The following is an 11,242-nucleotide window of genomic DNA, read 5'->3' on the forward strand; positions in this document are numbered from 1 at the left end:
TCCCTTCTTCCAGCTGGATCCCCTCACAGGAACCTTTGGGGTCTTCATCTCCATGCCTGTACCTGGCTGGCTTCTCCCATTGTCCTGGTCCTGTCTGAACAGAAGATCCCAGGAAACATCCAACGTGCCACAAACCCTCCTGGGTTTAACAGCAACGCACTAACCATGCCTTAGAACAGTTCCTGGAGTCAAGCAGCAGGACCTGTCTCTGGGTGCAAAACTGCAGTGTTTTGGGAACTGTTTTAACCTGCCTCCAAGAATGTTTTATTGCTGAATTACTCAGTCACCGTTATATATTATAATATACAATACAGAAGCATTTTCACACATCTTATAGAAAGAATTTCTAAAAAAAGGCAACCTGGTGGACTGTTCTTTGTTTGGTTGGTTGTGATATCTTGGACCCTGGGAATCTGACAGCTAAGTCTTGAAATTCAGAATTTTAAAAAAATTATATATATATATATATATAAAAAAAAAAAACAGTCAGCAGGAAATAGGCTATTTGCACGATGCAAATGAAGTTGGATTTAGGGTAGCATTAGGTATTTACAGGTAAGAGAAGTGCTGATTGAAATCCCTCTGCCCTTCTTCCCTCCTCACTCTCTTTGGCAGCCAGGAGGAGGCGGCAGCGCAGTGGCTGCGGCACAAACTAAGGCAGCTCTGCAAATCAGCTGGCTCTGCTGTTTTTTTGGGAATATCCAAGATGAGTCGACAAGTTCCCAGAAGCGATGACGAAACAGGAGTCGATCATCATTGAGTATTTTCTAAGTCCTTTTTAAAAAAGAGAGATTTAAAAAAAAAAAAAAAATGAGAGAAACATAGTAAACACCACTCTCAGATAAAATCCGGCTATGGGGAGTCCCGGCAGGTCCGTGGGGGAAATTCACCCTCATCCAGCCATCGTGCATCCCGGCGGGGAGGGCGGCTTTGAAGTGCCAGGCTCTGGCGCCAGCTCTTCTTCATCGTTTTTTTGGAAAAAGTCATCAAGTCCCAGCGCCCCACGTCGCATGGCGTCACTGCATCCTCCAGATGAGGCGGATGATATAATGCAGGAGGCGCAGAATAATGACCTGGGGGTTTCCCACGTGGTTATCCAAGAAACCCTAGAAGGAAAACAGGGGAAAAAAGTGACTTTAATTCCCAACTGCACAGCCCTCACGAGACAAACACCTGCAATGCTGCCTGGATGCGGGGAAAGGAGGAGGTAGATATGGCACATTCCTTGCCAGTCTTCTCCCCAGATTGCTGCTGCGACTACAAGAGGTCTACATTTACCAACTGAGCTTGTTTCAAGAAGTTTAATACAGACAAGACTCTAAAATTTGTTAGAAGTGTGGTCGAAACAAAGATGATTTTAATTTTGCATTTTGACCATGCTGAACCGTAACAAGTATTTTTTGAAGCAAACAAAATAGTGGCATGAAAAACTGCATGGGAGCCTGCCCTGACAGGCAAACGCAGAGGGAAAGGATGAAAACAAAGACTCAGCCCAATGCCATCAAGTGCTTTACTGCTAGAGAAGCCACTGCTGACACCCCATCTGTGCACCAAACAAAGGTGAAGCCAAAACTGCAAGAAGAATATGTCCCCATGCCCACCCTCTGGGACTGCTCCCGCCCAGATTCACAGAACTGGTTCAATTTGAGTTCAAAGTCAACTCAAAATTTCTTCTAAGCAGGGACAATAAAACACAAACAGGGCAGATACCCCGATGCTTTTGAGCAGGGCTGAGCAGGCACTTCTCAGCTCCTGCAAATGAAACCTGGAAACAGAGATTTAATTAGCTCAGTATCAAGCACTTTAAGTAAACCCAGCCACCTTCCATATTTTCTTTCAATAAAACGCTTTATAAGACTCGGAGGACTGAAGCTACCTGCTCCCAGGCACATTTGTTTCACAGGCTCAATGGGGCCATCGCGCCATCTCCCTTCACGTGGGAGGCATATAACGCTGCCGCGTGGCTGGAACGTGGCAAAAAAGCAGTAAGCCCTGCTGCAAGAGGCAGGGAGGTAATAATAAAAAAAAAAATGGAAAAAGTAAAGACCCCCAGCAGGGAGAGCAGCACCAGCAGGTCCCTCTTGATGGTGGCAGCCACAGGTTCCGCTCTGACAGCTCCAGGTGCTGCTACCACCACGCTCATGGAACACCATGAGCCAGACATGGCAGCAGAGCGCTTGGAGCAAGGTTTTCTTCATTATTTCACAGCAGCAATCAGCACAGAGCATTTAATTTTTGAGTTTCTTTCCTTTTTCAAACATTGAAACAGAAGCCTCAGTGTCACCACCTCTCCTTCTCTGTGCTGTCAGAAAGCGGTGTGGTTCAGGCTATATTTAGTGCAGCAAAACCATGTCTGTACATGCCCCAAAGAGAGAAATCACACTGTTTACACCGATATGCAAACTTTTCTCTCTGGCACGGGGCTGTGACGCACGCCGAGCACACTCATCACCCGCAGAGGATGCTTGAGCACCCTCGAGCCGAGCATAGAGGGGGCAAATGACACAGCTTTTGGCATGCCACATGTCCTCCACGTAGCAAAAGCCTCGGCGTGGAGTTGAGCTGCATGGCAGTAGAGTATTGTGGCTGCTGATGTTTGCTCAATCTGCCAGCAAGGACAAGGAGGGGGTTGATGCTGAATTGCCCGATTCCCACTCGTTTTGCCCTGAGGGGATTTTAAGGGTAGGCACAAAACAAAAAAAGGCTGCTTTCAGGGACCCCTGCACTCGTCCTGGTGCGCAGTCCAGGTGCACGCCGGGGCAGAGCAGCAGCGCAGACCCGTCCGACAGCCCCGACCTGTCTGGCGAGAGCTGTTTTGGCACCGCTCTTAGTTCCCCATTTCTACCCTCGCCACTAGGCTCCGCGCTCAAAGGGCAAACCCGAACGAGCTGGGCTGCGCCCACCGCAAGGCGGGAACGAGGATGGAGGTGACAGGGACACGGGCTGCCGGCGGTGCGGAACAGCGGTGCGGCAGGACCACGTGCAGCACGCCACCGCGGGGAGCAGGCTGCGACAGCAAATCCTCCTGTTCCTCCCTTCCCAGGTGCTGTGCCACTGATCCAGTCCCGAGCGTGCAAGCTTCTTCCTCAACAGCACGCTGTTTGCGGCAGGAAAAGACAAAGTTTCAGGGAGCAATAGCCAGGCACAGTGGGAACAATAAATCCACAGCAATTATTTAAATGCTCTGCAAGCCGCTTGTTTCTGGATGCAACAGACAACAGGAATTCATCAGATTGTAATTAAGCCCGCAGGAGGCGATGCTACTTTGTCCTTGCCACCAGAGAACAGGGGAATGCCGCATTCCCCAGTGGACCTGTGCAGCCCTCACCCACATGCATGGCAGCAAGGGAAAATGAGAGCAAATCCACAAGGGAAGCTGCTGACTCCAAAGCAGGGGGGGTAAAAAAGCATAAATTCAAAAGAATTAGCTTGACAGGTGACTTGATGCAGGGGAGCACTGGGATGGGCAACCACAAGCAACCAAGATGCCTCAGTAGCTGTTGCAGAGCACTCGAGCTACAGACAATAATGAACTACTCAACCCAGCCAGGCAGCAATATGTACAGCCCATATCACATCCTTCTGATGTTATTATAGGCATTCAGTATTTTTAGGGTCATGCATGACAAGCCATACTAATGTCATCTAACAAGCCGTACATGGCCCTCTGTTTCAGTTCTTCCCCAGATGAGCAGGTTGGATGCTCGGCTGGGAACCACTGCAGGAGCACAGCTGAAGGAAACCCTCCGCCACGCAGCGGGTCACAGAACATGCTCAGGTGAGTACAAACCACGCAGGATACATTTCGCACATCACCCACAGAGTCACATCAAGCATGGGCTTGTGACAGAGCAGCCTAGCATGGCAGAAAAGTGGGAACATTCAGAAAGAAAGTGATGTACGAGTTGCAAGCAAGGCAGTGCTGAAAGGCTGTGGAGAAGGTGCTGGACCGCAGCAGCCTGGTGCCCATTTTGGGGGAGAGTTTCTGTCTGAAGGCAGCTGTTGTACAGACCCTGGACGTGGTGAGGAAATGCTGCGGGGGTGACTCACGAGCTGGGGAGGATGGATAAAGATCCGGGTAGTCAGCATGTCGTCACCAGTGCCTCTACTTCTGACTCTTCTTCCCACAGATGAGGAAAAGGAAGAGTAGATGGACTGGAAATCACATGTACGAACATGCAGCCATGAGAGATGTATAACAGGCAAGTCACTGGCTAATGTTCTTCTGAGAACTACTGTTACTTCATCTCTCTTGGTGCTGGCTTGTTTCTTTTTTGGGTTAGTGCCACCCGTTTTTGTTGCAACACTTGAAGGGGAGACTTTACAGTTTTATAAACACGTGCTTTTTGAAGGAGCTCCTGTTGCCGATTGCTTCTAAGAAAAATAAGCTATCAGACAGGTTCATCGCTGTTGCACGTCTGCAGCCAGGACACACATGATCCTCTGCAGCAGCAATGTGGACACTGGGCAGGCTGGGGAGCTGTGCTGGCTCCCGGCACGTTTCCGTTAAAACACTGGTGCTGGAACCTAACAGCGGCAGCCTCCCAGCACGGCTCCTTTCGATGCCATCCCAAAACCACACCTGAGCTTTACTTGCTTCAACTTTGAGATGTCCTTTTCCCCACATTACCATCAGGTTTGGTCCTAACCCAGTAGCAGACCATGCTTTACTGGCTCTCGGTACTGGGAACAAAGCTGCAATAACTGAAAGTCTCTGGTCCCAACTTGCTGGTGACTCTGAGTGCGTTTAATGACATTGCAGCAGCGGACGACTCCGCAGGGCAGGCAGCACACCCCTGCGCCCGGGTGAACGCAACCACCCGCGCATCCTTTTCTACATTTGAGTGAACGAAACACTTGCCGCAGAGCTGGTTTCCAGATATGATTAAGCTTTTCCCTTTTAGAGACTAAGTGTAAAGAAATGGAAAGTAAAAATAAGAAAATTACCCTTCTTGGACAATAGGAGGCATTGAATTCATCTCCAATGCGCCGCAGCTCCTGTGCAATCCATATTTCTGGTTGTATTTCTTCTGCTAGCGAGTGAGACCGCCACCTGGAAGCTGCACAGAACAAAAACAGAGCATTTGAAACAGATGAACACGAGGGAAAAAAAAACAACGACAAATACTCTATTAAACCCAGGAAGAGTGCAACTGTGACTTGTTGTGTACGATGCGTATTGTAGACAGGTTTTAATTCATTATTGGTTGTCAATTAATATTAGGCTTTGATTCATTAATTTATTATAGGCTTCCTATTGGAGCGCTTCCTGTGGCACATCCAAGCATTGGTTTCTTCTTAAACAAGGAGGAAAACCTGAGGAAAATGGAGCTGCTGCTCTTCAATTTCTTTCCATAGCAAAACCTTATGCCCCCCCCCCCCCCCCAAACCTAGTCATTTCCTCCAGGCACAGCAGCAACTTCTGTAACCTTAAAAAACCTCTGTCTTGATAGTTTAATCTAATTCTCACATTTCTTCCCCAAACAGTTCTGAAGCATCCAGCAAGAAAAGGAAAACGATTATTTTTGCCATGCTAAGAAGAAAGCCACAACTGGAGAAACTGCACTTTGAGCAAACTTGTGGACTTTTCATCTCCCCAACGGGACTGGAAGGCTCTTCACTTCACTATTATGTTCCAGCACTTCAGCAGAAAATAAACCAGGCACAAGAAAACGACGCTGGCTAATAAAAGAAAAAAAGAGCTAATACATCAATTACACTGAACCGTACAGAACCAAGCCCTTCAGTCTCCATTTTAAGAAGTTTTTGAACACATGATAAACAATCGCATAATGCCCCTAGTATTTGAGGGGGAAAGAATCAGCCTGTGACCCAAGCGAGCCCCGGTGCAGCACCTGTGCCACCTCCGCCCCCTCCTGCCACGAGAAGCCCAGATTTGAGCAAGAAATGCAGCCTTAAGAGGGGAGGAAAAAAAAAAAAAAAAAAAAGAACTACCAAAAAAAACAGCACACAAAACAAAACAGAGCATTTCACAAACTTGGCACAAAAGCTTAAAAGGACTCACGAGGGAATACAAATAGCTTCCAATCTCAAAATATTCAAAGGATTAGTAGGGCAGTTAAAAAAATAAATAAAATAAATAAAAAAATTAAATAAGGAGTCTGGCTCCGACCTGACTGGAAAATTTATTTCTGAGCCAAGCTGACACTGCTTGGCTTGGGGAGCTGTTTTGTTTTCACACTGTAGTAGTGCAGGAGCGGTGCCCGCTGCCTTCCCGGGGACGGCCCCGCGCTATTTATTTCCCAAGCTGCTGAATGAACGGCGGCAAAGGCTCGGCGCTTTGGGAAGGCACGCGTGAGATTTGGGCCTGTCTGAAATCCCGCTGGCACGAAGCGGGCACGGCTGCGGTCCCGGTGTGGCTCTCCAGCTCGCTCCATCGGTCCTGCCCCGGCATCGCGCCGCCACGAGGGCACGGTGGCTGAGAGTGAAATCGGGCTGAGGTTTTCAGAAAGGACTTTCTGCGGCACTGCCGGATCGCAATATCAAAAGCGTCCAGTCATAATCGGTTGCAGAAACAGTCAGAGGAACTTTCAGAGCGTGCTCGGGGTGGCCACAGTCATACCGGGAGCCGACGCCGCCTGACACGAGGGGAGGCGACCGCGGGCCTCAGCCCATCCACTCATGGTGGCTCCTCCAGCACCTCACCTCAATGGAGAGCAAGGGACCAAACGCACGCCCTGCCATAGGAGCGGAGTCTGCCGGCAGCTCCACAGGCCCTAATTGCCCTACTAAAGCGGGTGCCATCAAGGGAGTGTGGCAATGTCTCCCACACACCCCCTGCTAAACATACAAAAAGTTCTGAAGCCCAGGAGGTCTGTGAGAAGCTTCCCTGACCAATGCCACCATCAGGTGTCCCACCTGAGCCAGCCAGGTGGGACAGGGCAGCCTGGAGGGGCAACATTGCTGTGTCCATGTTTAAAACCCAAACCATATCCACCTTTGGGGTTGTGTAATTCAAATCCCCTTTAATAAAAGCTCATAAAACATGGGAAAACAACCTTGGATGAAACACCAGGTCAGGCACGCAGAGCTCCACCGCACCACTGAGGCATTGAGTGCGAGCAACAGCCAGCCCACACCACGCCAGCACGCACACGTACACACACACCTCCAGCTTCTCGGTTTAAGGTTTCCCCGTTAAATTCACCTCTCCTGCTCATGGAGGATTTCCCCCGTCACGCTGGGCTGACATGAAAGTACCCCTTTCCCTTTCCACCTCTTGCTCGAAGCCTCGCGTCAGGGCTCAGCGAGGGCTCTACTCACAGCAGCCGTTTGCTCTTCTCACACAGGTTGCTGCCGAAGAGCGCAAAACAGGTTCATCCACAAGCTGAGAGTTCACACTTCTCTCCCTTCTCTTGGAGGACGGGAAAGCACGCCAAGATTCCGACAGCACAGGGAAGTCTCATTTACAGAGCACCTGCTCCAAACACAACCAGAAAACCACACACAAAACCCATGCCCGCAGCTCCTTTAGACAGAGCTGCTCTTCAGGAGGACAGCAAGCAAAGCGATTTGCTCCCATTGAGAGCCAAAGACTCGAAATATCAGCCTAAGATTCCTTCAGCACCACCAAACAGCTGGGTTCTGGTCTCGGGTGACGTTATTTTGAGCACTCCCATGGACAGGCCACCCCCATGCATGCCACTGCCCTGCTTTGTCACACTTTTTGAAGAAAAGTAGGCTTCTTTTTCTTCTGTTTCCTCCTCCGTATCTCCCCCACTGCCCTGCTATGAAGTCTCCAGTGTCACCTCTTCTGCTCACCACCACAGCTCCTCCTCTTCTCCTCCTCGAGAGCACCCTTCCCAGAACGCCACACCAGCACTGCGCATCAGGGTGCTCTCCGCCTCCCACCCAAGAACATCTCCACCTCACACCCACCCTGTTTCTCACACATAGTTTTGACCATTTCACAGGCAAGAACAAGACACCAACGCAAAGTCTTCTGAATCTTGAAAGCAGCCTCCACCACAGCAAACCAAGAGAGTCTTGGGCAGAGCTGCAAACGCAGCCCTCGCAATAGCTTGCCACGCAAATGAGGAAACCAAAGTACCAAAGTCCCCTTTCCTGCTGCTGCAAACACGAACCCATCACTCTGTACTGAAACTTCTACCCTGCCTCCTCCCTCCTGACTCCTAAAGGAGCCGCAAAAACAGCAGCAGGCTGCTTTGGGGGCAGCAGGCAGCCATCGCCCACACATGCCCCCAGTGCTCAGCCCACGTCCATTAACTGGCATCTCCACCAAAACAGGCGTACAGAAACTCAGCAAGAAGTCCCTCTGCTTGCTTCACTCCAGGGGCATAGAGGCATTTCCTCGCGCCACGTGGAAATCTGACGGCACACACCTGGCAGAGGCAGAAGCGTGCAGATCGAGCGCTGGCAATAACCACCCCTATGTCCTCGCCCACCACGCAGAGCCCGTCCCCACCGCCTGGTCACAGCTGGGGGCCTGCAGCCCCTCACCGGGAATATAACAGCCCTGTGCCTCCGGCTTCACAGGGTCTGAAAGTAGCCAAGGGTCCCTTGTACGCAGCTCAAGTATTTTCCGCTGGCTTACGGTTGTTTAGGATGATGCCCCTAGCAACAATAACAGAACAAAGGCTGGAGTAAAAATCTGTGTCTCGACAGCTTTCACCGAGCTCTCTGTATGGATGTGAAAAAGCCAGAGCTCAGAAAAATCAGGGCAAACTTCAACCTCTTCCTGAAGTACCAGAAAAAAAAAAAAAAAAAAAGCTATTTACTGCTTCAAGACCATCCGTGCCTCCCTGCAGCACAACTCCAGCATCCTTGCCTGGCGGTGCCACGTGTGTTTGCTACACAAGGTTGTGAAACTTGCATTAAGCTGTAATTACATCAATAATGTCAGAAAATCTTTCCTAAGGGCATATTACAGTAAGCACTCTGCAGCTGTAACCACAGCCATTAACCATGAAGAAAAAAAAAAAAAAAAAAAACACAGATGTTTTGATCGTGTAAAGCTTGGAGCCGGCATTTGTTATTCCCCAGGAAGCGCTACCTGCCCCGCTCCGTGGGAACGCGCCCACCTCCCTCGGGTTTCGCCGGGCGGAAGCCGAAAGGTTTCCTCTGATGACGGCGGGGAATTAATCACGAGGAGGAAAGGCATCGTGCCGCGGGACCCGGGCAGTCGCGCGCGCCCTGCCGCTAGAGGCTTCCACTCCCGCCTTACCTGGCGAGCCGCGTGTAAACAGACGCCCGCCCGCCACCGCGCCGCTTCCAAGCGCCCATTGCGGTTTCACCGAAACGAGCGGGAGCACTGCGACCCTGGCACCTCCGCGAAAGGAGTTTGAAGAGGAAAAAAAAAGCCAAAGCAGGAAAACAAGCGAGAAGCAGCACACCTCGGGGCGGCGCGAAGCTCTGCGCGCCCTCACCCCTCGCGGGAAGCAACCCGAGGCCAGAGCGCGGCCGAGCCTCGCGGCCTCCTGTGGCCGTGCGGGCAGAGGCCGAGCCAACGCGTGCCCACGGAGGCCCGGCCTCGCGCCGCCGAGGTCTCGAGGCGCGGCAGCGTGCAGCATGTGGCGCCCGGCACCTCGGCTGGCTCACTCACCCATGGCGCTCAGGTAGTGGCTGACGGCCTGGCAGGGCGGGCTGGGGGTCTGCGTAGCCTTGTCGCAGCTCATGGGCGCGGGGCTGCGCTCGGCCTCGAAGGAGAAGTAGCCGCTGGAGGAGCGCGACAGCAGCGGCGACCTCCGCACGAAGATGAAGAGCGGCGAGCGGGTGGCGAACGGGCCGGGGCTGGCGGGCGGCGGGGGCGCCCGCGGCGAGCTGCCGGGCGAGACGGGCCGGGCGGCGGCCGACGACGACGGCGAGGAGAAGGACGAGGAGGAGGAGGAGGAGGCGGCTGCGGCGGGGAGGCCGGGCAGGGCGGCGGGGGCTCCGGGCCTCAGCTGCGCCGCCGGGCCCGGCCCCTCGGCCGGGGGCAGCCGCCCAGCCTGGCGGCCGCGTTGCGCCTTCGCCTCGGGGGGCTGCTTGGCCATCGGGCTGCGCGGCGCCTGCGGGCGGAGCGCGATGAGCGGCGGGCGGCCGGGGCTGCCCCCGCTCCCGCCCCTTCCTCCTCCTCCTCCTCCTCCCGCCCTCCTCCCCGCCTCCTCCTCCTCCTCCCCATCTCCCCGCCCGGCCCCATTGTTCTGCCCGCAGCGCCCGCACAGCCGCCCGCCCTCCCCGCGCTTTCCTCCCCAGCTGCTGCTGCTACTACTTCTTCTTCCTCCTCTCCTCCTCCTCCTCCTCCTCCTCCTATCCCCCTCCCGCCCCCTTCCCCCGTCCCGTCCGTCCCGTTCCCGCTCACGGTGCTCCCGCCGCGCTCGGGGCTCCCGGTACCCGCGCTGCGCCGCCCCGCCCCGCCCCGCCCCGTGTTTACCAGCGCCGCCAGCGCCGCCCCCGGCCCCGCCCGCTCACCTCCGCTGCCCTCCCGCGGCCGCGCGCCGCGCGCCCCCGCCGCGAGCGGGAGCGCGCAGCCCAATCCCACCCCCCCCCCAGCACCGGGCACGCGCGGCCTTGCACGCCCCTTGCACCACGCACGCCCCTTGCACTCCCACTTGCTCTGTACACACGTGTTGCGTGCAGCCATACACGACCCCTTGCACATGCACCCCTTGCACGCGCACCTTCCTGGCACCATGCAGCCCCCCCCACCCCCCGAGAGCTCCTACCCGCACACACCCTTGCACGCCCGCACTCTGGTGCTGAATTTTACTCTGGAAATGAGAGAAGAGGGGAGGAAAAGGGGGAGAAAAGCAGACTCGCTCATGATGCGCCTCGCGTGAACGATCGCCATAATATTTTGCGGTGACAGACTCCAACCTGCGCCGTGGCAGCCGGCAGCAGCCGACCACAGCTTCCTCTGGCCCTGCCGCCCGCGCTGAGGAGCATGGCCAGGCCCTGCCAGCACCACCACTGGGGGGGCAATTAATTGGGAAAAGCTCATCAGGGATGAAACCATAGCCTAGGGGCTGCCCATCACACTCAGCCCCTCGGGGCAAGCCAGGGATGAGCTAGAAAGGGGAGAGGCAGGTGGCAGGCATGGCCGTCGACAGTCAGATGCTTCTGCTATTTACTCCTCACCGTTCAGTTTGGTTTCTGCGTGGGTGGCTCACGCGAACAGAAGAGCTGTCGGGTAAACGCCTTGCGGGAACAGGCCGTCCCTTGCACCTCCGCGACAGCCCGCCTTCAGGCATGGTTTTGGGGATGCGCACCAGGGCCCTGTGCC

At 53.9% G+C, this 11,242-nt stretch overlaps 1 protein-coding gene across 4 annotated transcripts; it reads right to left on the bottom strand.

The window, feature by feature from the left end:
* Positions 1 to 234: 234 nt before the first annotated feature.
* BCL2L11 (BCL2 like 11) lies at positions 235 to 10,388 on the bottom strand. Of its 4 annotated transcripts, XM_035321649.1 has the most exons (5): positions 10,322 to 10,388; positions 9,584 to 10,028; positions 4,948 to 5,060; positions 4,051 to 4,155; positions 235 to 1,106 (listed from the first exon to the last, which is right to left on the bottom strand). In XM_035321649.1, the coding sequence occupies exons 2-5, from the start codon at positions 10,011 to 10,013 to the stop codon at positions 1,017 to 1,019; spliced, it is 738 nt and encodes a 245-aa protein (XP_035177540.1). In that variant the 5' UTR covers positions 10,014 to 10,028; positions 10,322 to 10,388; the 3' UTR covers positions 235 to 1,016. The 4 variants fall into 4 exon arrangements, with proteins under 4 accessions (XP_035177540.1, XP_035177541.1, XP_035177538.1 ...); XM_035321650.1 differs by lacking the exon at positions 4,051 to 4,155; XM_035321647.1 differs by lacking the exon at positions 235 to 1,106 and having other exon boundaries at positions 3,777 to 4,155.
* Positions 10,389 to 11,242: the final 854 nt, after the last annotated feature.

Source organism: Oxyura jamaicensis, chromosome 3 (assembly GCF_011077185.1).
Source record: "Oxyura jamaicensis isolate SHBP4307 breed ruddy duck chromosome 3, BPBGC_Ojam_1.0, whole genome shotgun sequence".
Classification (NCBI taxonomy): domain Eukaryota; kingdom Metazoa; phylum Chordata; class Aves; order Anseriformes; family Anatidae; genus Oxyura; species Oxyura jamaicensis.